General features: G+C 34.5%; 1 protein-coding gene across 1 annotated transcript; it reads left to right on the forward strand.

The window, feature by feature from the left end:
* Nucleotides 1-569: 569 nt before the first annotated feature.
* On the forward strand, nucleotides 570-25,649 carry LOC134237717 (protein sidekick-2-like). Its single transcript, XM_062719863.1, has 34 exons — nucleotides 570-1,028; nucleotides 6,230-6,496; nucleotides 7,088-7,381; nucleotides 7,807-7,909; nucleotides 8,118-8,338; nucleotides 8,493-8,637; nucleotides 9,019-9,146; nucleotides 10,301-10,417; nucleotides 10,592-10,738; nucleotides 11,145-11,462; nucleotides 11,577-11,729; nucleotides 11,936-12,121; nucleotides 12,374-12,997; nucleotides 13,133-13,231; nucleotides 13,404-13,595; nucleotides 13,822-14,192; nucleotides 14,597-14,822; nucleotides 15,077-15,192; nucleotides 15,382-15,574; nucleotides 15,673-15,963; nucleotides 16,277-16,472; nucleotides 16,668-16,771; nucleotides 16,862-16,932; nucleotides 17,262-17,487; nucleotides 19,102-19,217; nucleotides 19,346-19,526; nucleotides 19,835-19,963; nucleotides 20,072-20,233; nucleotides 20,507-20,632; nucleotides 22,030-22,191; nucleotides 22,376-22,516; nucleotides 22,681-22,828; nucleotides 23,126-23,270; nucleotides 23,471-25,649. Exons 1-34 carry the CDS (start codon nucleotides 956-958, stop codon nucleotides 23,765-23,767), a joined length of 6,468 nt encoding a protein of 2,155 aa, XP_062575847.1. The 5' UTR covers nucleotides 570-955; the 3' UTR covers nucleotides 23,768-25,649.
* Nucleotides 25,650-26,826: the final 1,177 nt, after the last annotated feature.

Raw genomic sequence — 26,826 nt, forward strand, 5'->3', positions numbered from 1 at the left:
TTTATTTTTCAGGGGGGGGGTTATAAGTCCAAAAATAAAAAGTGACAATTCCCAAAAATTCGAATATTAAAATATTTTTCAGATAGGAGCACGCATCAATCTTTTGCGGCTATTATAAAGTTTCAGAATTTAAGGCGCAAATGGTCTATCTATATCGTGTACTACCTTTAGTTGTTCGATCGAATAAATAAATCCTTTCTGACTCTGCCTTTTTATTGTTTGAGAACTTTGCATATGTCTTTTCCTGGGGGGGGGGGGGGGTAAAAACAAGTACTATTATGATAGTATGAAAAACTTTTATTAAAAAGTTAACAAATATATATCTCTGTTTTTATATATATTAATCATGATGAATATGTAGCAAGTGGTCGCGTCTTGATAAAAGAAATAAATAATGTTGCTCATGGCACAGAAATAAGAAAAATAATTGTTTGGGCCTTTTTAATACGGTGAAATGTACGCAGACCACGCAAATTCCATATTGTGCAAGTGTCCAATGTGACATGAGTCACCATTTGACCCCATCAAGCACTCCTCACTTTCTTTTCTATTGACCAATCGCTAGGTTTGTTTTGATCACGTGTACAGACAATTAGTACAATAGTATGAAAATTTACCTTTACAAAAATCAATATTTACCTGTATCAAACAACGCGTTATAACTTTATTAATTGGTGAGATACACATATTTCTGGTATTTTAAGCAGTGATTTTCATTTTTTGGATTGATTTACCTTCGTCATTGGAATATGTCTTTGAAAAAGTGAAAAGGTAGCAACATTGTCATTTGTCGCATCAATATGGCCGACGCGAACTTCCGATTACACACATTCCCACCGGTGTAACAACGATTCTTAGTGATTCTTGACCAGAGGACCATTTATACAGACTTCACTTCAAACAGTTTTATATTTGATTGCAAATTTTTAAGAATGGACGGTCATTTACGAGAATAATGATGTATAAATATTCGTGGTACCTGCACGTTTTTGTGTATGGAGCTTCGCTTTTATTCTGTATAAAGAGTGGTAGGTATCAACTGACTGGATAATTAATTAGTAGTGCAACTTTATATTTGATCAAAGATAATATTTAAACAGAGGATCTCTTCCTAATATCCATAATTTGATGAGTTTCAAATTGGATTACATAATTCTTTCCAAATGGATCACATTCACATTTCTAGCATGCATTTTTTGAAAACAGGTGTTAAAATGCCTTCAGATCAAATCCCAAAACGTCTGTCTGCCAAGTTTCATACCCGTTTATAATCCATATCCCATCATATTTCAAATTAAATGACGGCATGTGTGAGCACTCAATGTTACTTGGTTATTACAATATCTGTGGCATTGTTGTAGAATTTCAGCAAATGTGCACCCATTAGGCCTACCATGACGTCTCAGAATTTTTTGATAAAGGTTTCAAACTCTTAGTATTATGATGGTATCAAAAAGGTTTGACCAGTTGACATATTAGGTTCAGATCCTGGTTTAATTGATCCTCAGCTGTTGTTCATACCATACTGCATAGGTGCTCCCCTTGTAATTCTGTAAATGATGAATGTATATATATCTACCCATCTTTATAATAATATTGTTTTATATAGGTAGATGTATATATATATATATATATATATATATATATATATATATATATATATATATATATATATTATATATATATATATATATATATATATATATATATATATACCTATATAAAACAATTGTCATTTACAGAATTATACATAGGGAGCACCTATATAATTCATCCCACCTTGTCCATTTGTCTTTCTAATTCATTAGTTAAATAGTAAAGAAGTAATTAAAATAAATAAATTTGCTCCTCATGCATCTATTATTTATTTTTGTCGGACAAGATGCCCTGGGTTTGAGGCATGTAATAAAAATTATTTCCGATACTCTTAGGTTAACTTAGTAACATTTTAGCTAGCTAGTATTGAAATGAATGCCAAGTACACATGTGGTACTGGTACATGTAACATATGTAATTAACACAATTACCATGACTATATTTATTAAGTTTTGCTTTGGTTTACATGGTCAAAGTCAGTTTCCTTACTGGGAGAGATTAGATAATTATAAGAACCATCCATTATGATTTACCAGGGTAACTACTTGAATAATTCCTTTTCAACCTAAAAATATTAAGTAAAGGAATGTACTTAGAGTTGTTTTACAATAAACATCTTAATAATTATAAACTCTGTGTATGTATAAGAAGAAAAATCTTCAAATGAGATGGGATAGATAAATACACAGGTGCATGATGATGATGATCTGGATCTCTGTAGATGCTCTGCCTTCTCCTCCCTCCCTCAACACAACACCCCCCCCCCCAAGAATAATTATAATCATAATTTTATGAACTTTTTTCCTTCATCAATTTCCTGTGTGTTGTTTTTTTTTTTTTTTTTGTAACAGCTAGTTTCTTACACAACATTCATAACATTTCTATATTAAGTAATTTAGTTGTTGATACATGTATTGTATTGAAGGGAACAAATTCAATTAGAGCATCTTGTGAAGTAAATTTAAGTAATAGCCTTACCAGAAAGTAATGTCAGCCCAATCAGATTATTTTGGAATTCAAGTTACAGTTTGATCACTGTAAACATTCTACATTAGATTGCAGTGGCATTTTGAGCAGGTCAGTTTAAGGAGAGCAAACTCTTAAATTAATCTTGATTTAGATGAAATTGGATAATTTGGATTCACTGAAATCCAAAATAAACTTTAAAGTAAATAAATAAATGGGTTATCAGTTGCATGCTTCACATAGTTCAATAACAAATGCTCTCAACTTTGATGTTTTGTCATAGTTGTGCTGAATACATACTTAAAAATATTTCAGCAATTTATTCTATAATTTTTTAAATACATTGATTCTTTTTCATGCAAGTTTTGTAAGAATTCAGGTATAAAATGAAAGGTACCTGTAAAGTTGTGAACAATATTGGAGAAAATTTATAAAGTAGAGAACATTGGTAGTGTAGATCTAGACAGACACAAAAACCTATTAGTACATGAGCATTATAACATCTTATTGAGGCAAATGCATGTGGAGAAAAATTTCTGGAGCAGCTAATTTACCTGAATAATTTTCATTTATAAATGCACCATTTGAATGTTATTTTTTTAAAAATCCCTCCGAAGCATATATATAATCAATTATTAAGTTACATACAGATATGTTGTATTGAACAACTGTGATGTTGACAGTAGATAATAAAAATCTACCAGATGAGCATAAACAATTGATATTTAAGAATACCCAGATAGATCTTGGTTGACAGCTTGATATGATAGTATATATACAGGGTGTCCCATAATATATGATACTATTTTAAATTATTGTCAGAAAACTAGGTCTTGACCAATTTCTTTGAAAATTGTCCCATTAAGTATTTGAGTAAATACAATTTTTAGCAACAAATAATTTCAGTTAAAAATTTTCACATAGTTTGAGTAATGTAGCCACAAAATTACATCAAAAATTTGCTTAATATTGCATTTGAAGCAGAATTGATTTATCAAATAAGCTGGGTACCCTCATTTCAAAACTGTAATTATTATATCCAGTCTTAAGATATTGTTACTACATCTAAATCTTAATCTTTAATGTATCTAAAAAGGTATATCCAATGAAAATCTAGATTATAACTAAAGAAAAATGCATTGATGTCTTTAGTTATGGAATTTTGTGCAATGTCAAGACATGATCATTACCCAAATTGGACGTCATTTAGAGGACATTTGTTAAAAACAATAGCATTTTTCAGAGTGAACTCATTTTGTCGTGTTTCTTTCATTGTCCGTAAAATTTTGAGAATAAAATTGGACAGTATATGCAATGTTTACTGTGCATTTGTTGTAATTCAATATTCATTACATTATATTTTATATATTCATGAAATGGTATCATATATTCTGGGACACCCTGTATGATTGTATAAGTTAGCATTTTAGATAGCCTTTCATGCCATTCTTATCATGATACAGTGGCATCTATTCAAGTGTTTTAGAGAAAAAATACAGTAAATATAACATTTAATCGATTAAATGATTAAAAAAAAACATATGATATTTCTTTCCCACTATTATATTGAGTGAAATCATTTTGGTATTTGATAAATAAGCCTACATGTATTGCTTATTTTTAAAATGTACATATATATTCAATATAATATCAGTACTGGAATAATGTCAATACATGGAGAACTTGAATATATTACAAAATGTTAATATTACAAGGACCATGTCTCATCCTTTATATTATAAGTGGAATATGTATATTGGTGTTGACATGCTTTTATGAACTAGATCACATTTGCATGTCTAGAGGCTTCAGGTGTATATTTTATAACTGTTCATCATTTTCAACTGAGCTTTATAATGTGGGCTCCTAAATAAGAGCAAGGCTCGGCTTTGAAAATGAACAAAAGAAAAAAATAACCTGAAGTGTTAGGCTAGCCACATTCCATACAGACGGGAATGTTTCTGTGAGAGAAGAGAGGTTTTATCTTGTAAACTTGATACTCGGTAGAGCCTGTGGTTTTGTTTTCAAATTTATAAAATTGTTTACCTCTTCATTGTATTCTATTGATAAGCAAATTCAGTCGGAAAGAAATAAAAATAGAAATTAGGGTGTCACCTACTGTAATGATTTTTTATTCATTCATTCTGAAACTCGATTTGTTTATAACTGCCCATTATTGTATTGTTTCAGAATGTCTAATGCATGAAAAATCTACTTTTTTTTCCAAATTAAAAAGAAAAAGATAAATAAATTAATTATGAATTAATTGAGATACATGGGGAAAACAGTTTAACTGGGAACTAATGAACAGAAATGTTATAATCTGAATGAACTGGGAAGCATTGCACTTAATATGCTATTACTTTTTAAATGTACTTGAATAGAAGGAAAAGCCAGGATACATTTCATAATTACTCAAGAATCATTTTGATCGGTGAATGAAAGTGAATTCTGTAATCTTTTAACAATTATAAGTTTATAATCTTTAAGCGTGTGTAAGAAAGTTTATGTGCAGAAATCAACAAAACATTTACTTTGAGGATTATAAACCTCACAAAGAGACTTGTTCTTCTTGCGATATGGTTGTTAAGTTAAAGGAAGTGAGTTAACGTGTTCATGTGAACATAAAATCTTGGCCTTGAGACACATTTATCTCAGCAGGTTAACAGGTAACCTGACTGGGGACTAAAATAAATCGGAATATGTTCCAGTAACTGCATTTAAAATTCCTTTAAAGTAGAAATGAGGTCTTTGTTTTGATTATCTAAAAAAAACTTCATAAAAGTCAAAGTTTAACCTTCATTATATCATCTGGAATGGATATGGCTGAGTCTGTATGATCTAGCTATTAAAAAAGAACTCAAAACAGAAATGCATGCATGAAGAGAAGTGTCTGCATTTACAATCATATATTTACATTTGCAAATGTTTTCCTTTATATAACAATACTGAAGGCAAGCGTTTTTATAACTGTGTAAATACAGGTATGGGGTCAAGAGGTCATAGATGTGCGTTTGGATAAACGTTCGACGTAATTTCTCTGTGACGTCATAAAGGGTCGACGCGCGTTTAGTGGATTACATGCATGCCGTTGGGTTTGAAAAATTAACGCATTTCACACGTTAAAAGTAACAATCAGGCAAATATAAAGTATGAATAAGTCACAAATGTAAATATAAGTAAAAAGGTATCATTTTTTGAGAATATTTATTGAGATGTAAAACGGGTTGGCACATGATCAAATCTTCCATAAAGCCCTTCGGGCTTTATGGGATTTGATCACGTGACCAACCCGTTTTACATCTCAATAAAACTCAAAAAATGATACCTTATTTCTTAAGTGTGCACCTTAATTGTTTTTCAAATTGGTTTTGAAACTCATGTACCCATACTGTTAAACTAGTATTATTATACATGTATATTACATTAGCTTATTTAATTACGTTAATTTTCATATCAGTGTGTTTAAATTTACAAAAAAAAGAACGGTGATGAAAATTTTCATCAAAGACAAAAATTTTGGGGTCGTAATTTTGACGTTATTTTGCCCAATCTATTTTGAATTTATTCATGTATATTTGAATCAACTCTACTACTAAGGATTGAATGATACCAATACATGATGTGAAGTTATTTCTCATTTATATATCAATTGTCTTAATTGCAGAGGAACCACCTATGTACTTCTCAAGGGAACCTGAATGTGGCTCAGCAGTGAGTGAGTCTGGAGTAAAGATTTTGACCTGTCAGTCATACAGTGCCCCGCCCCCAGAGTATCGCTGGTTGAGGGAGGGAACCTATGTCAGCCAGGCAAGCCTTAGCGGGACCTTCAGAATGTACAGTATCAATCGGACAGCAGCGGGAATCTATAGATGTCAAGCCACCAATAAGTTGGGTTCCATCCTTAGTGACAGTTGCAGAGTGGAAGTGGCATGTATGTAGTTCGTTTTCGTTAGCAGACTTACTTAATTAAGGAGTAATCAAGTAGAAATTTTCCAAACATTTATTGGAAATAAAGTAAAATGTCCTTGATAACCTGTGAACTAGAGATGTTTGGATTAAAACATTTTGTTTGCACATTCTCGGTAACTTTTCTATTATACCCAGGTAATTAAAGATTGACTGTTCTTATGATTTTGAAATCGATAAACCTTTATATGAAGTAAAGGATCGAGGTCTGTTTATTGGTTTTTAAGCTGTCTGTCAATGTTACCTTTTGTTACTGACAGCATGAGGTTTTCATGTCATTGAAAAACAGTCTGTCATCTGTTATTTTTCTTCACATGCACTTCTATCATTAACATTTTTCAATAAATCTTGCAACTTCATTACAATACAGATCTCTATACAATAGCACAAAACACAGAAAGCTCTTTAAACTATTTTAGAGAACTTCATAAACCTAGAATCTTACAAGTGTTTACCAAGTGCAACTAGCACAGTGTAGTATATGTCTGTAAATTATATGAACCTAAAGGAGGATTAATTTTTAACTTTATCCTTAATGATGTTTTTCACTTTTCAGATTTGGATCCACTCCCTAATATGCAAGATGAAGATGTTAATGTTCAGAGAGACCATGGGATCAAAATATCCTTGCCCCCTTTTAAATCCTACCCCTATCCACCCACGGTAGAATGGAAGCTTAATTCACAGATCATGGCCGATGAAGGTCCACATCATCAAGTGACCCTCTCTAAGGACCTAGTACTGCTGGACACCAAAACCAGTGACGATGGAAAACAGTTCCAGGCAGACATTCTGAATGGTTTAAATGGACAAACCAGTAGAACGCAGACATATACCGTGAGAGTGTCAGGTGGGGCTCCAGTGTTAGATTTTATTATGTATTGTAAATCTTTCAAATTAAACTATGGCATCTAAAATTTATTAATTTTATGAGCAGTTGATATAGTGCAGTGCAACACCTAATGCAGGTTTTCCTATAAAGCTCTTGGGTTGTATTCAATACCGAATCAATCTTTAACTACCACAAATTTCACTTGTTTCTGTTACCAGTAAAAATGGATTCTATTAAAGTAAATACATGTACTACCTCTCTCTGCTGTAATTTTAGTTCATGTACAAAAAAAATTGTGAGAAATGATGTGAAGTTGCAATATTTTCTTTGAAGAACACCCTGTGTCATAAATTTTCAGCATTACATATATGACTTTGAAGTAGATGCTACTTAACTTTGAAGTAGGTACTTAATTTCAGTATTTCCTATACTTATATATTTAGGAGTTTCGTCAAGTGTTGGACCAGAAGTGATTGTAGGTCCAAAAGACACAACAGCAAACCAGGGGGACTACACTGTGGATTTTGAATGTGTAATTAATGCCAGGTGAGAACAAATGCATGTTTGAAGTTTGTTTGGTCATTTCCTTAGCTTTAAGTGGCCATAACTCTGAAATATGTAAATTGCATGTAAACAAAGACTTTCTTGTTAAAAATCAACTTATACATTACTTAATTAATAAGAACATATCTTTGAAAAAAAAATTGAATGAAGATGCTGCATTCTAAAAAGTATTATTTCTTTATTTATGCAGTCCCATAAGCCTTTTGAGCACTAAGTGGTACAAAGTAAGTGATGGATCGGAGACAGAAATACAACAGAATGCTAAGTATCTGTTGTCTGGGGGCTATCATCGGATCCTCTCCATTAAGAGTCCAGAGAAAAGTGATACCGGACTGTACCGGTGTAAGGCCTCCATGTCTGGTTCTATCAGCTACCCGCCGGTCATATTAGATGCCAATCTCACTGTGTATGGTATGTTGTGTTTTAATTAACTGTTTATTGCTTTTATTTCATTCAAATGCTTATTATTTGTGAATGTTTGTTAATAATAGAAAAAAAAAAAAACATGCTCTTAACTTTCATCATAATCTCTTGGCAATGAGGATGACAATGATTTATTTTTCAGAGAGCCCAGTCATCACTTCCCAGATAGAGACTCAGTATGTTAGAGACTTTAGTCAGAACATCACCATACACTGTCAGGGCCAGGGAACACCAGACCCCACAATGCTGTGGTACTTCAACTCCCAGCTTGTCACGTCCACTCAGAAGTAAGCAAATTTATGAAATCAGAATTTTTATTCTACTTGTCAATGAACATTTTTCTTTAATAACAGATATAAATAAGTCCATACAAAGAAAGATTAAAAAAGTAATTTAATAAAAAATGTAATGCAAAAGTCTTTGTTTTTAAAATCAGAGGAAGGATGAAATCAGGCATCAGACTCTGGGATAATAGAACCTAGATGAGCTTTCTTTTTTATCCCAGTCTCACTTATATAAAAAGAATTGATGATTGTGAAAAAGTGAGAATGAGATCCAAAAGTGAGATCATTCAAGTTTTAAGGACTGAAAGTCAGATGTGCATTAAAAATTGTGGGTAGCTGAGAAAGTGATTCTTTTTTCGTAATATATGGTTAATGACTTTTCAGACTAACAGTATCTCCCAATGGAACATTAACCATCACATTCCTAGACATGACAGACTCAGGGGTGTATATGTGTTTTGCTCGGAATGAGGCTGGAGAAACTAAAAAGGCAACTTGGATTAAAGTCAACAGTATGTTTAGTTGAAGTTTACCTGTTCATATGGAAGATACAGTTGTATACTTTGAATAAATGAATCTCATATCATTCCAAGCTTTCCCTGAATATCATTTAAACTTGACAGATAAATGTTTTCACACTTGAATTTTCAACAAAATATAAGCAGAATTGAACAAGATGTGTTTGTGAAACACGATGGGGCAACAAAATTCTTAAAAAGCTATTTTTAGCATATATGTCACAGTCAAGGTCATTGACCTTGGTGTCATTTGAAAGAAATTGGTTAGTAAAGTATGGGTACCAAATATGAAGTCTCTATCTCTTGTGGTTCAAAAGTTATGGAAAAGGTACGAAAAAACTTTTTTTAGCATAAAGGTTACAGTCCAGGTCACAAGGTCATTGACCTTGGTGTCATTTGAAAGAGAATAATTAGTGGAGTAGGCATAGTAAATATGCAGTCTTTATCTTCTATGGTTTGAAAGTTATGGCAAAAGTACGAAAAAACTATTTTAGCATACAGGTCACAGTCAAGGGCATTGACCTTGATGCCATTTGAAAGGGCTTAATTAGTGGAGTATGCATACCAAATATAAAGTCTATCTTTCATGGTTCAAAAATGCAAAGGTGGAAGTTTGCAGATAAAAAGCTATTTTTAGCATATACTGTAAATCACTTTTTATTCACGAGAACTTTATTTTCGCGTAATTATGCGAGACGGTGTGCACGCAAAAATTTAATTCTTGCGTATAATAGTATTCCTTAAGATTATATAGAGCAATAACCACAATTCGCGAAAATTTTGTCTCACTAATCAAGAGTCAATGACTATCTTGCGAAAATAAGGTTTCTCGAAAATAAGGTTTCGCGAAAATTTAGTGATTTACAGTAGGTCACAGTCAAGGTCATAAGGCCATTAACCTTGGTGTCCTTTGAAAGAGCTTAATTGGTGGAGTATGCATACCAAATATGAAGTCTCTATCTTTCATGGTTCAAAAGTTATGAAGGAGGTTAAAGTTTTCAGACAAACAGACAGACAGGAAAAAAACAATATATGCCCCAAATCTATCAATCCCGGCGCATAAAAAAATTAATATCACAAAAAAACACAATTTATTTCAATTATATATTAGATTGATAAAACTTGTATAATTTGATGTCTGTTTATAGGTTCCCCACCAGAAATAATCAACCAGCCAGTTAACCTGACAATCACAGAAGGAAGTAATGCCAGGTTTCCTTGTGAAGCTACAGGTGCCCCCAAACCAACTGTGTCCTGGAAAAGAAGTGAGAGTTGAGAAAAACACAAGCTATCTTTTCCTCAGTGAATGTTTTACTTCAAATTGTTGCATTTACATGTATCTGTTTTTATGAAAGATCCTTAAATTTTTTTTTTCTATAATATCACTTTACCTTTAAAACGTACGTTATAAAATGTAATTTTATCCTGATTATTTTCAGTAACCTCTAGTGGTCCTGTCAATGTTGTAAGTGGGGGGAGGATCCAGATTCTGGATAACGGAGAACTGCTGATCACAACCACCGAGTCCACAGATTCAGGACATTATGTCTGTAATGCTTCCAACAGCAGGGGGAGTCAAACAGACAGCTGAAAATAGAAATTTTTCGATTATTGAGATCAAAGAAAAGTTTATCACGAGAGTCATCAAAAAATTTCCAGAAACACAATAAACCTGTGCATTTGAAATGTACTACTGAAAATATTTAAAATTCAAACATAAACCCTGAATATTCATTCTCTTGTGTTATATAAAGTTATGTACAATGAATATGTACTGGTATTTTGTATTATGGCAAGATTCATGTAAATATGTCTGATATTTTGTTTGAAATATAAAAGCTAACGCTCAACTTTTATCTTTCAAACAACATTTCTTGACCTCAGAGAATATTCTGCAACATTCTGGAAAACGCAGACTTTATTTCTTAATCATAAATCCTGAATATTTTAATGTGTTATATAAAGTTATTTTCAAGATATGTATTGATTATTAATCAATGGTTTTCTCTTCAGTAAAAACAGTTATAACACACCCTCCCACCAACACCTCCATCATCAAGGGTTCCTCAGCCTCACTGCAGTGTAAGGTGTCCAAGGATCCCAATGTGGTAGTAAGCTGGCATTGGTTCCTCACCCCACCTGAATCTGCCACTTCTACAGAGATCACCAATTCCCCCCGCCACACCGTGAGCAGTCAGGATGGGACGCTGACGATCACAGGGGTATATAATGTGGACATCGGATGGTATAGGTGTCAGGTTACTTCTAAAGGAGGCAATGATAGCAGATCTGCTTTCTTACAAGTCACTGGTATGTTAATAACATTATAATAAGTGGAATAAAACATTTGTATAGAAAAGACAGAATAAAGAGAGAGGAGTGCGTTTTTTTTTAAACATTGCAAGGTTTTACATTGTTTTGTAGAATTACCACACAAACCTGTTGTGACCAGTGTGGTTCACAATCCCTCCAACTTACGCAGCATCAATGTTTCCTGGAGTCCGGGGTTTGATGGGAACAGTCCAATTCAGAGATTTATATTACAGTACAGGAAGGTGGACTATATACCTGATAAAGGTATTACAGGGCTTAATCAAAATAAAGGAAAACTTAACTGCCAAAAAATAACCTTTTTAAAATAAAACAAGTGAAACATCAACTGCCTCTGTATTCAGAAAAAATTGTGCTCTTCAAAAGTACATATATATTTCTATCCAAAATTGAAAAGAATAGAATAAATATTTGTTGAATTAATTCAATGATGAATAATGCTTCATTAATAGGGATTGTGGCTGTTGACCCTTGGAACGTGTTCAATAGCAATGTTCCCCCAAATTCAAGGTCATCCATTGTGAGTGGTCTGCGGCCCGCCAGGTACTTTCAGGTCATTATCAGCGCTGTGAACTCTGTAGGGGAGGGGTCAGCAAGTGACCCGAGACCAACCACACCAATCAAAATGCCAGAACAAGGTAAAGAACAACTTATAAGACACAAGACATTTTGTGTTATTGATTACAAAAGCAGGATGATGACTGAAGTACAATATTAGAAATAAGATGACCATTTACGATGTATAGGACAGTGTATCAAAAATTTTAATTGGATGATTGAATAGATTTTTAATGAACTTTACAATCTTGAAGTGAAATAGATAGAAAACAGACACAAAATAGATACAAAAAAAACCAGAATAAATGATTATGTGTTTCATTTTCTTTCAGCACCATCCAGTCCTCCAAAGGGTTTTTATGGTAGTCCCAGGTCCAATTCATCCATCATGCTGTTATGGCAAGCTCCCTCAGAAGACACATGGAATGGAGACCTGAAAGGTTACATGATCCGATACAAACTGACCAACTACCCAGACAGCACATATCAGAGTGTCAACACCACCAATCCACTGGTCACCACCTACGAACTGACCAACCTTATCATATTCCAGTCATACGAGTTCCAGATAGCTGCCTATAACAATGAAGGTGTGGGGGTATTTTCTAACACTATTGAAGAGAGAACCATGGAAGGACAGCCCACAAGACCTCCCAAAAATGTCCAAGTGGTGGCAGAAAATTCCACTGTTATAAGGGTCTCCTGGGAACCTGTGGATGCGGCTTACATCAATGGAGTGGCCCTGGGTTACAAGGTTAGAGCTCGGAGACAGGGACAGGCCACCATTGAGAGGGAGCTGTCAGTCCCACCCAATCCTAATGATCCTATTGGGGTACAGTCAGTAAATGTGCACAATCTGAAGAAGTTCACCTATTACACGGTGGAGGTTCTGTGTTATACAGGGGCTGGGGATGGTCCCGCCAGTGTTCAAAAGTCAGTCAGGACTGATGAAGATGGTAAGGTGTCAGTTTCTGATTGAAAATAAATTACTACTTTTCCTTTTTTTTCCACACAAAATTAAAGATTTTGTAGGTCAATGAATCCATGCATTAAAGAATAGCATGTTAAAGAAATAATGTTGTTTATTTTAGTACCTGGAAAAGTTGCTTCTCTCCATTTTGAGGACATAATGGATACATCTCTGAAAGTTGTTTGGAGTCCTCCAACAGAAGTGAATGGCATTCTTTTGGGTACACTTTTCTTGTTTATATAAAATATTATTTGGAATGTCAGATTTTAAGCATATGAACTTATGAATCATTTTACGTTAAATGTTTAAATTATAATTTTGATTGTCACTATGATGTTTATTTTTTTAAATTTTATTTTGTATAATTCTTAAACCCATCATGGTTTTAACAGGATACACCCTTCAGTGGGAACAGAAAAACAGAACTCCCACAAAACAACAAGTACAGCTTAATCAGGGCACCACTTCCTATACCATTAGGAACCTAATGCCCACCACCAACTATACAATCTACCTGTTTGCCAGGACCGCTAAAGGAGCGGGGGCAGTAAGCTCAGCAGACATTGAGTCTGGGGTCCCTCCAGGTCAGATTTCTATTTAATTCAAGCTGAGTCCAAAAAAAAAAAAAAAAAATTATAGTAAACAGCATGTTATCTTTTACCTCTCAAGAAAAAAATCTAAAAGAAAACTTAAAAACCATTTTAATTTTCTTTAACTTTTTAATTTCCATACATTAGAAATTTACAGTAACAAAATGAATAAAATAGAAAAATGCCTAAAATTAACAAGGTACTGTTCTTTCATCAACAGAACTACCCAAACCACCTACACAACTTGGTGTCAGTGATATTCAAGCAAGATCAGTTGTCATTCAGTTCTTCCCAGGATTTGATGGGAAGACTTCTATAACTAATTGGGTTGTGGAGGCTCAGGTGGGGAGTTCTGAGACCTGGCAAGAAATCTACAGAGTTTCAGCTCCTGATGCATCCTCCATAACAGTGCAGAATCTTACTCCATATACTCTGTATAAGATGAGGATTATAGCTGTCAATATAGTTGGTCCCAGCGTGGCAAGTGAACCTACTCGACAGTTTCAAACAAGTCAAGATTCCCCCAATGTGCCCCCAGGAGAAGTGACCTTACGAGCTGTTAATGCCACCGCACTTAGGATTAGTTGGGCTGTAAGTACATATGTAGCAGTATTTGTTGGAAAGCTTTTAATTGTTTTACCAACAATAATCTGCACATAGTCTAGAATTGATCATCTGCATGCAAGATTTCAGAGAAAATGATGATTTAAAAGCTACAAGTACATAACAGATTGATTTTAACTTTCATGTCACATTTTATTCATCATTTTGCAGGAGCTACAAATCAGGGTTGTTTCTAAAAAAAAAAATTAAAAAGCAGGGAAAATTAAAAAAGTAGAGGAGGGTCGGGGGGTTTTCCCCTAACGGGTTGAGAGGGATTACCAAAATAACGGGGGCATTACATCATATAGGTGGAAACATTCCCTGTCCCCTGAGCCTTTGGGACAACCCTGCAAATGGATATAATAAATTCTGAATTTTATTTCTTTTTTAAGCCTCTTCCTTCACAAGATTGGAATGGTCAACCTAAAGGCTACAGAATCCTGTATAGAGAGGACAATGGTACATCCTGGAGAAGTGTGAACCTGACGTTAGATCGGGACTTCTTTATCCTGAGTGGACTGGAGGAGTGGATGGTGTACGAGGTCAAAATGCAGTCCTATAATGATGTAGGAAACAGTGCATTCAGTTCTGTGCAGCGAGAAAGGACCAGGGATGCCAGTAAGAGAAATGATATGAACAAGAGGAGATATGTGTTCTCATTAAATTTATAGTACATGAAGTTATGCAGTAATAATTTAGTATTTTTAATGACATTTGCAAAAAATTATAAAGAAAATTGGTTACTCAGTTTATTAGCTTACTTTTTTGTGTATTTGGTAAAATTTATACATATAATATTTGCCATGACTTTTGCAAAGTTAATGTATAGTTGACATGTAGAAGAGATTTTAATGGTAATGTGTCATTTTAAGGACCCAGTTCAGGACCAGTGTCTGTGGACTGTAAAACTAATTCCTCCACCAGCATACGATGTACCTGGGGAGATGTGCCTTACCTGGATCAGAACGGAATCATTTTAGGATACAAGGTATCTTCTACCCTTTGTTTGAAGCTAAATTAATCTTATTATTATGCAGTATCTGCATAGTACATGTACATGTATTTGAAGATTTTTGCAAAGAGCATATCGAAAGCACTATCAATGAATGAGTCATTTTGTTCACACTAAACGATGGCTGAAATTTACATTTGTTTTACATGACTTTCTATTTCACAGGTGTTGTACAGGGATATGTCATCATCCAATATTGAACCAGAGGTGTTGCAGGTAGTAGGAAATGAGACAAAGTCTGTCTTGATAGGTGGCCTAAGGAAATATGTGGAGTATCAGATCCAGGTACTGGCTTACACCAGAATGGGAGATGGGGAACTCAGCCAGCCTCCTGTGGAAAAGACAACACTGGATGATGGTAGGTTGCAAGGCTAAGGGAAAAAATTTCTTTTTGTTGCATTTATTTGTTCCTGACTGAAATATTCATTGAATCATCCTTTGATTTTAAATCTGTAGTTCCTGGACCACCTGTAAGATTATGGTTTCCAGAGGTCACCTCTAACACAGTCAAGATCATGTGGTCCCCACCACTAGAGCCAAATGGCATCATCTCGGGGTATATGGTGACTTACAGGAGGGATGACACATCTAACACATTCAACAGTTCTGTTATAGTGGCTTCACAGCTGCAGTATTACATCAGCTCCCTGGAAAACAACAAGTATTATTCCTTCAGTGTGATGGCCAAGACTCGCAGAGGCTGGGGGAGTGCTGCTAGTGCCAAAGTCTATACCACTGTCAATAGACGTAAGTACTATGTGATTTTTGTTTCATGTAAAAAATAATGTGAAATGTACATTTAGATTGGTTGAACTTCATCTCACTTTTGAAGGAAAGGGTTTTTTTTTTTGTACTTTAGTGTATTGGAGCTAAAGGCTTGCACAAGTTTTTCTGATGAGTTTGTCTTTTATCCATTTGTTTATGCCTTCTAGACTTGAATCCTCACATTCTAAAATTTTTTCTTCAATAACCAGTTAGTCAATTCAACCAAGTGTTGAATGTGTGCCTTACATTATAATCCTGCTATGCAAAATCTGAGTTTTATGTATTTCTGAATCAGGTGTACCAGACAGTCCAACAAAGCCTACAATAATGTCAGACATCAGGGCTCGGTCTCTCACTATCAGCTGGCTGTCAGGATTTGATGGCTATGGTCCTCTGAGGAACTACACGATCCAGTATAAGAAGAGAAATGGAGACTGGACCTATGTCCCAGACTCACCACCAGCCAGTGTCACCTCGTTCACCATCACAAAGTAACCAATCATTCTTCATCCCAATATAAACTCTACTTTTGAAATATGGAAAAGAACTAGACATTTTTTTAATGGTTCTACAATAATGAATTAAATTTTATAATTAGGAATGTAATGAGTCACAGATAATTACACTGTAGTAATAGTAACATGTAGCTCTTTAAAGTTTGTACAAGTAAGCATTTTGTTTTGCAGTTTACATCCAAACACTGTGTACATTTTCCGAGTTGCGGCCAATAATGATGTGGGATCCAGTAACTTCAGTGAGGCTTCAGACGAGGCTACTACTCTTCAGGACAGTAAGTGTTAGATATTTCAAGATTAGTTTTAATCTAAGACCTAGATAACAATGACATTAATTTTTCTGAATTGTTGACTTTTCATTACAGAACCTGAGGGTGCTCCAGAAAATGTGGTAGTCGTACCACTGACAAGAGAGTCACTCAACATCTCATGGCAGGTGAGAGTCATTCTTACGACAGTTATTCTCATGCTTGGAAATAGATTGATGGCATGCAATAATTATATGTATATGTATTAATTTAATTGTCATCTTTATTCTTTAATTTTCTGGTCTGTGTGCATGTTTTATCAAAATTGTTACCGTCTGATTTTTAATTTCTATTGATTAATGAATTTATTTTCCTTTACAAATATTTCTTTTCGAGAATCTCTGAAAATATAAACCTTTCTTATAACACCTTTTTCTTAACTGTGGCTGCTTGAAATTAGTTTTGTATGTAAATAAAAGCATGACATGAGAAAGTTGCATTTTGTTTCTTAATAAAGCATCCCCCTCCGGCTACATGGAATGGCGACATTTTGGGCTATATCGTTCAATATCGTCAGCAAAGCATGTCAAGTTACCAAGACAAGACTGTTCCTTATCAAAATACTTGGACTGTGCTGGAAAATTTAGTCAAATTTACTACTTATGACATCCGTGTATTGGCATTTAATTCCATGGGAGATGGACCCCACAGTGCACCCCACTCTATTTATGTTGGTGATGCAGGTAAATACTTACGCTGAAGTGAACCATTGTCAGTCAAATTTCTCTAATCCTTTTCTTCATGAAGTGAATTTTTCTGCTACTAACTTGTGAATGATTTCTGGTAATATTTATTTGACATTATTCATTGCTCTTTGAAGAGATTGAAAATTTGCACAAATTAATGCAATATTTTTCTTTATTTTTATGTTTTTCTGATTTGAAAAAAATACCAACAAGTAAAAACATGCAAATTAACATGTTAAAACAGAGGTTTGATACAACAGGATAATTTAAGAAAGGGGACAATATTATAAAATAGATTTAATGATGTTTTCTCCCAGTTGTCTCCTTTTCCCCTGTGAACTAAAAATTGGAGGAAAAATGTTCAAATACTGAGATGATACAATATTATGAACTGTAGTTACTTAGAATTTATATACCAAGCATCTTGCATAAAAAATTATATTCATTTTTTTTTTTCATTAGCTCTACTGGTCAGAGACCAGAAGAGCTTATGCGATAGTAATGCGTCCGGCGTCCGTCCGTCTGTCTGTCTGTCCGTCTGTAAACAATTTTTCAAAACGCTACTCCTCCTACAATTTTAGTTTGATTTCAGTATAACTTGGCACACAAGTAGACTACACTAAGATACATAGAATAGTGCATTGGATTTTGATTTCGATGAACGGTGTTGCCATGGTTACTAAAAATAGAATTTTCTGTGAAATTCCTTAAAAACGCTACTCCTTCTACAGTTTTGGTCTGATTTCAATATAACTTGGCACACAAGTAGACTACACTAAGATACATAGAATAGTGCATCGATTTTTGATTTAGATGAACGGTGTTGCCATGGTTACTAAAAATAGAATTTTCTGTGAAATTCCTTTAAAACGCTACTCCTTCTACAGTTTTGGTCTGATTTCAATATAACTTGGCACACAAGTAGACTACACTAAGATACATAGAATAGTGCATTGTTTTCTGATTTTGATGAACGGTGTTGCCATGGTTACTATAAATAGAATTTTCTGTAAAATTCCTTAAAAACAATACTCCTTCTACAGTTTTTGTCTGATTTCAGTATAACTTGGTACACAAATAGACTACACTTAGATACATAGAATAGTGCATCGGTTTTTGATTTCAATGAACGGTGTTGCCATGGTTACTAAAAATAGAAATTTCTGTGAAATTCTTTCAAAATGCTACTCCTCCTACAGTTTTGGTCTGATTTCAATATAACTTGGCAGACAAGTAGACTACACTAAGATACATAGAATAGTGCATTGGTTTTTGATTTTGATGAACGAGTAGCTGTTTGCTGTATGTAGTCTGATTTCAGTATAACTTGGCACACAAGTAGACAACACTTAGATACATAGAATAGATCATCGGTTTATGATTTCGGTGAACGGTGTTGCTATGGTTACTAAAAATAGAATTTTCAGTGAAATTCCTTTAAAAACGCTACTCCCTCTACAGTTTTAGTTTGATTTCAAAATAAGTTGGCACACAAGTCGACTACACTAAGATACATAAAATTGTGCAATTATGGTTTTTGATAAGTACAAACCAGTAGAGCTACAGTCTCGACAGAGACTTCTGGTTCTAAACATTTTTATAATTTTGCAGCCCCCTCAGCACCACCTGTTGGTGTACGTGTAACAGCTAAGAATGCCACAGCTTTAAATGTCGTCTGGAGCCCACCACCAGTTGACACTCAGAATGGGAAGCTCTCAGGTTATAAGGTACCTCTCTCTTAAGATTCAGTGAAATTATCAACTACTTGTTTATGTTAATTGATCGATTTAAACACAGTGGGCAGATCTAAAGGGAGATAACTCAGATGAACTTTAATTTTCTTTTATTTTGACAGATTATTTATTGGAAAAGTGGTACTCAGTCAGACCCCAGCAAACCCACTGTAGTCCCTGAGAAGGAGACAGTGATTAATGGTCTGGACAACTACTCTAAGTACACAGTGCGGGTCCTGGCCTATAACACAGCGGGGGATGGGCCGTACAGTCCGCCTGTGATTGGACAGACAGAGCAGTGGAGTAAGTGTTGGGTTTATTTGAAGTTGTCAGTTTAAACAAGATAATACAGTGTATATCTGATTATTGCTTTTTAAAATACCAAATACATGTAATGTATTATTTAAGCATTTTGGTAGTAGCTCGCTAAAGTTTAAATTGCTCAAATATTTAGCAACATCCTCAGTGTTCTTTTGCAAATTTATGGAACCTTGCATCTCCTTAAATAAATTCCTCTCAAATCAAAGTATTCAAATAATATTGTGAAAGTTTTCATTTATAAAAACTGAAAAGTTAAAGAATTCATAGGTTTTTTTTCTCCATTTTGACAGAGCCTGGCAAACCAAGATCTCTAGATTTTTTTAACATCACCATGAATTCTCTGAATGTTACATGGGAACCACCATCAAATCCAAATGGAATCATCAAGTTCTATGGGCTGACATATAGATCTCATGCTGGTATGTGATATAGCATGAATTACTATAAGGATTCCTATTCAGGTTCTTTGTCTTGTAGATATTGTGTTTGTCATCTTCTCTGTTCACAAAATTGGTTTTATTTGACAGATAACAGAGTGGTGACCTTATCTGATCTGCCTGGTAACCAGACTTATTATTCGGTGAATAAACTGGAGGAAAATGTCACTTATACCTTCACTGTGGTGGCTAAAACCATTGTAGGCGCAGGACCTGAGATGGAAAGCAGCATTACCACTGGACCTCAGAAAGGTAATGCCTATAATCCAAATATCTGATCAAAGCTGATAAAACTGTACTTAAAGTTAATTGGCTACATGTACTGTGTTGTACAGTCAAACCTTGTTATTTTGAAATGTGAAAAAAAACTTTGAGATTTTGAGTGTAAAATACATAGAAAAAAAAGAGATTGAGTCTTCTTCATGGCTTTCACAAATCAATGGTATTTGAGATATGGGTGGACAAACCAAAGTTCAACTTTATTTGTTTAACGGGTATATAAATAAAAATGATTTCTATTTGTAGAATCCCCTGACCCTCCCCGTAAACCATCTGTCCAGATTTCCAAAGGACAGGTACACCTATCGTGGGAAAACGGACAACCAGGAACCTACCCAATCATTGGCTATTACATTCAAGTTAGGGGTATGGGTAAATATCATCAAATCATTGAACTAATATATCATATATTGAACTTATATTTATTTAAAGTATTATTTCAAGAAAGGGTTTCTCCACTCTCGAGTACTTTCTTCTTCAAAGGACCTGATGATAAACAAGTACAAGAAAACTTGTATGTTTAAGGACAGATGAGACGTTCCTTAATAATAGATAAATTTTTCTAAGACTTTGTCATTGAAGTATTGCTACTTAAACATGTTTACTCACAAAAAATTGAGGTACCTTACCAGGCATTTCTGCAAGATACCAGGGGTAGTTTTTCTTATATAATCCTTTGGGGAAGAAAAATGATTTAAATTTTGAATATTTTTAGCTCTACTGGTCAGAGACCAGAAGAGCTTATGCGATAGTAATGCGTCCGGCGTCCGTCCGTCTGTCTGTCTGTCTGTCCGTCTGTCTGTAAGTAAACAATTTTTCAAAATGCTACTCCTCCTACAGTTTTGGTCTAATTTCAATATAACTTGGCACACAAGTAGACTACACTAAGATACATAATTCTGTGTATCGGTTTTTGATTTCGATGAACGGTGTTGCCGTGGTTACTAAAAATAGAAATTTCTGTGAAATTCTTTCAAAACGCTACTCCTCCTACAGTTTTGGTCTGATTTCAGTATAACTTGGCACACAAGTAGACTACACTAAGATACATAATTCTGTGTATCGGTTTTTGATTTCGATGAACGGTGTTGCCGTGGTTACTAAAAATAGAAATTTCTGTGAAATTGTTTCAAAATGCTACTCCTCCTACAATTTTGGTCTGATTTCAGTATTACTTGGCAAACAAGTAGAATACACTTAGATACATAATTCTGTGTATCGGTTTTTGATTTTGATGAACGGCGTTGCCGTGGTTACTAAAAATAGAAATTTCTGTGAAATTCTTTCAAAATGCTACTCCTCCTACAGTTTTGGTTTGATTTCATTATAACTTGGCACACAAGTAGACTACACTAAGATACATAATTCTATTTATCGGTTTTTGATTTCGATGAACGGTGTTGCCGTGGTTACTAAAAATAGAAATGTCTGTAAAATTGTTTCAAAATGCTACTCCTCCTACAGTTTTGGTCTGATTTCAGTAAAACTTGGCACACAAGTAGACTACACTAAGAACATAAAGAGACTTTATCAACGATCATTATTCTATTTAGTTTCAAATCCCAGCTGCTTATGTACTTTTCTCTTCCTTTGCTATAAGTTCAAACCAGTAGAGCTTCAGTCTCGACAGAGACTTCTGGTTCATACATTACGAAGATATAAAAAACAGATTTTGAGGAACGTCTCATCTGACCTTAAATTAGGGTATGTTTATACAAATAATAGTCATTAAAAACTTGGATTTGTAATAAATACATTATGCATTACAGCTACAGTTCCCTGGAAGACCATTCAATACAAGCTGTCCTCTGAACCACGAACCAGTCTGGCGTGGCCCAGTGAGTGTGCTTTCTCTGGGAGCTGTCAGTTCAGTGTGGTGGCCTTTAACTACAAGAGTATCAGCTACCCTAGTCCCCCCACTGATGTCATTAGTGAGTCATTTGGAATTGCGTACTTAACTATTGTACAGATAAGGGGAATGCTTGGGGTACAAAATTTTTAATGGAAAGTACATGTATTTTATGATAAAATGTGCTTGCAGTATATATACTAGCTTGTTTGAAAAAAGGGTATTGCATATAAATATGTTTATTTTCACTTTTGATTTATTTGAAGGTTCAGCTCAGGTATCTGGCTTGGAGGAGGAGAGGCCCTTCCATTATGAGTGGTGGTTTCCAGTCATCGTGGCCCTCGGGGCAGTGGTGGTGATCCTGGTCATCATCTCACTTCTCTGTCTGGTCGCCAGAAACAAAAAAGGTAGCCTGTACTAGCTCACCTACTCTCACTTTTGAATATGGCTATACATTCAGAGGCTATTAAATTAAGTTAGAATTTGCTAAATTCAGAAATCCTGTAAAGGGAATGAATTTATTATTAAATATGCATAAGAAGATTAATTTTGTATGATTTCAATTTTGTAGATCTGAAGAAGTCACCCTCACAGTCAATGTCCACAGCTTTAGAACCTTTCGAACCTGAAGAGGGAGGATTTGCCACGACAGAAATCCGACAATCAAGACGAAGTCTGGCTAGAATCGGCAATGGAACATTAAGAAGCCAGCACAGCAGGTAGGGATTTGTCTCATTGATAAATCTATGTACACATACATAGTGGGTCTTGTTTACAACAGTTTAACACAGGTTATTCAATACTTTTCCTACAAAAGGCTAAGTACTGTTGTCTCCATCAAAGAATGGTAAAAACAAAAAGAAAGCAACACTATATAGTTAATAGTATTTGTAACAAAGTCAAACAAATATACACAAATGTATATATTTAAAAACTTGAAATTATTCATTGTTTTTAGTATATAACAGTTGAAATTTGGTGTGTGGAACAATACTGCATTTTGTGTATTACTGTAGGGGTCCCCCTAGACCCAGTCCTGCTAGTGTTACTTACTCTGAGGACCTGGAAGGAGCTAAGGGTCCGCTTCCTGATTCTGATGATGACGATGATGGAAGCAGTAGTACCACAGAAAAACCATCAAATCTGGGAGATTCTTCTGAGGTCAGTCCTTGCATACCACTCAATATAAAAACGAAAGTACAAAGAGTCAAATATTTCTTTTTGCATTGATTTCATAGATGTAGGAAAATTCTTGTATTTTGAGTTAAAATTATTTTTTTTAATTTCAAGCTCTATTTCATGTATGAGCTAGATATGTCTGAAGAGTCTATTAAATGTTTACAATATTTTTTTTTCTTCAGCCCAGTGATGATGAGAGTGATGTCACAGAGAAGCATTCCTCCTTCCATCCTTCATCTTCTCCACCCCCTCCCCCCTTCAGGAACAGAAACTCCTCACACCATCCCTACGTAAATGACCCGGTGGGTCGATCGTGGGAACAAAGCACGCAACAACACATGAACTTCAATGCCTACACATACACTGACAGTGAGGCTGATAGCAGCCATTATGCAATGAGTTTTAACGGGGGTCAAGTGATTTTAAACAATGCTGCAGGATCAAGGGCCCCTCTACCTGGATTTTCTTCCTTTGTCTGATTCAGGGCCCCTATTCCTGGATTCTCTTCATTTATCTGACCTTCTTGTGATGTAGAAATACCCTATTTTCTTTCAAGCGAACTGCCCACAGAGACCTTGTGAATGGGGCTTATTTAAGGAAACTGTGATATTCATGTCTCACAACCAGTATCCACATTGTATTCCATATGAAGAATAAACTCAGTGATTTCTTCCCTGTGGCCAAATTATTTCGATCAACTTTAATGTAGTGCTTTGTGTTATTTTCGCTCTTGTACACATACTTGAACAAAATAACCATGACTGCTTTTCAAATTATTTTTATTGTGCAATAAAAATAGTAGTCATGAGATGTTGCGCGTACATGTGCTGAAGTTTTCATTCATATGCAATGCAACAGAACACTATGTACATGATGAACAATATGAGTTGCAAAAAATGAGTTGTATATAAAATATACAAATTATGTAAGTAATTGAATGTGTATAAAGATTATATTTATGTAAAGTTTCTATTGAAACCCATCGAACACAGTCAAAATGAGATTGATATGAGAGTTGTGTTTTTAAAAGTGCATAAAGATGAGAAATGATAGTTTATATCTTTATAAATGTCTATTTTTATCAAAGAAAACATTTTATGAGTAAATTTATTTTATTGTGATGAAATAATCAATTACATCTTATCATTTTTTATATTTTATGTAGCAAGTAATGAATTTCACAACAAATGATACATCCAGAGTGTAATCAAAATACATGTAATTACATGCAGCAAATTATTGCATTTTATATTTAATGGTGCATTCCATGAAAAATCATTCCATTTCTTCTTCTATTAATGACCTAAAGGTTGTGTTCAGTATATAAGGATGAAAATCATGCATAAAATAAGGTTGTGTTCACTACGATAATTTCAGTGATTTTCATGTACAAATATACATTTGTATTTTCACTTTTTTTTTATTGTTGACTGTGAATCATTGATCATCTTTTGCTTCAAATGAAAAATAATAAGTTTACTTTGATACGTGTTTCCTTAATGAGATAGTAGTTCCAACCAAATTATTTTCACATTATATTCTGTTTTGCCATTTATATCCTTTGTCCTTTCCTGTGATGTTCAAACTTGTCACTGTATATGTGCATCATGTTATTACATGGTCTATGCAATAGACTCTGATATGTAAATATGCTGTATGAGTTGTCTAATGAATTCCAGTAATATTTTTGTACAGTGAGAAATAAGATGATATGTAGATGTCTCATTATGATGTCACTTGATGAGAAGAGTGGAGCTTTATTCATTGTGTTGCACTAGACCTAAAAATAGGCCTAGCAACCGTTTGTTTTTCTTTTACATTCATTGCTGTTTTTTAAAGGAAAAAACATTAGATATTAGAAAATAGAAAACATAACACTCTATTTTAGTTTATTAGGAAACCTGGGTAATATTCATACAGTGCTGTTGACTGTCTCAGTGGTTTCTATGTCTATATATTTCTTGTCAAAGTTAATTTTTTCTTAATCATTTTGACTATTTAAGCAAAAAATATAGTTGTTAAGGTCTTTATTTACCATGTTTTCCCACTCAGACCATAATTGCGTAAGTAGATAGGATTATTCTGCAGATTTTATTATTTTTATAGATGCCAGTCATTTAATCATTTAGTCATTGTTAATGTCATAGTTTTATGTTCAATCTTCTATCATGTTTATACTATAGTTTTATAAAAACTTTAAACATAAGTTGTCATATCTGCTCTGAGTTGTGGTAAATCAATGAAGATGATTGTATGTCTTGTATTGAGTTGGTGAGATTATTTTAAATATTTAAGTTATAATTAATGTTAATTATTGACTTACTGAAGTTCCAATTCCATGAAAAAGATTAAAATATTTAAATGTTTATGAAGTTTTGTGTATTTCAAGCAAAAAATGATGAAAATATGGGAAGTTGGTCCTATGTGCGGGGAAATAACTGTGTTTTGATGGGGGTCTGATGGGCAGATGTCAAATACCCTAAGGATGGATTTCCTGTCATATTGGATTTACTTGCATAGCAACATTATTTTGGCACATCATTGTCTCTTTTTGAAACATGAGTCCCATTAATTATACCCCCCGCAAACGAAGTTGGGGGGGTATATAGGAATCACCTTGTCCGTCTGTCCGTCCGTCCGTCTGTCTGTGCAATCGTGTCCGGTCCATATCTTTCTTAGAGAGGGACATTAGAATCTACTACTCTACAGAAAGATTGCCCATAACCTAAGGATGTGTCATGACCTTGACCCAAGGTCATTTGGGGAACTTCAAGGTCACTGGAAGAAAAATTTCATAATTCGTGTCCGGTCCATATCTTTCTTATGGATAAACTTGGTAGGTTCTCATTTCACACAAAGATTGCCCATGACCCAAGGGTGTGTCATGACCTTGACCCAAGGTTGTTTGGGGAAGTTCAAGGTCACTGGAAGAAAAATTTCATAATTCGTGTCCGGTCCATATCTTTCTTATGGATAAACTTGGTAGGTTCTCCTTTCACACAGAGATTGCCCATGGACCAAGGGTGTGTCATGACCTTGATCCAAGGTTGTTTGGGGAAGTTCAAGGTCACTGGAAGAAAAATTTCATAATTTGTGTCTGGTCCATATCTTTCTTATGGATAAACTTGGTAGGCTCTCATTTCACACAAAGATTGCCCATGGCCCAGGGGTGGGTCATGACCTTGACCCAAGGTCATTTGGGGAAGTTCAGGGTCACCGGAAGAAAAATTTCATAATTCGTGTCTTGTCCATATCTTTCTTATGGATAAACTTGGTAGGTTCTCATTTCACACAGAGATTGCCCATGGCCCAAGGGTGTGTCATGAGCTTGACCCAAGGTCATTTGGGGAAGTTCAAGGTCACTGGAAGAAAAATTTCATAATTTGTGTCCTGTCCATATCTTTCTTATGGATAAACTTGGTAGGCTCTCATTTCACACAAAGATTGCCCATGGCCCAAGGGTGTGTCATGACCTTGACCCAAGGTCATTTGGGGAACTTCAAGGTCACTGGAAGAAAAATTTCATAATTCGCGTCCT

This window comes from Saccostrea cucullata, unplaced genomic scaffold (assembly GCF_032062105.1).
Source record: "Saccostrea cucullata isolate Sc308-1 unplaced genomic scaffold, CSIRO_AGI_Scuc_v1 ctg11, whole genome shotgun sequence".
NCBI lineage: Eukaryota > Metazoa > Mollusca > Bivalvia > Ostreida > Ostreidae > Saccostrea > Saccostrea cuccullata.

Excerpts from the sequence above, each read along its gene's own strand:
- LOC134237717 (XM_062719863.1), top strand. The coding sequence starts at position 956 with ATGATGTATAAATATTCGTGGTACCTGCACGTTTTTGTGTATGGAGCT. Across the intron at positions 15,964-16,276 it reads CTATACCACTGTCAATAGAC|GTGTACCAGACAGTCCAACA; the intron begins GTAAGTACTATG and ends TTTCTGAATCAG. Across the intron at positions 22,829-23,125 it reads TTAAGAAGCCAGCACAGCAG|GGGTCCCCCTAGACCCAGTC; the intron begins GTAGGGATTTGT and ends GTATTACTGTAG.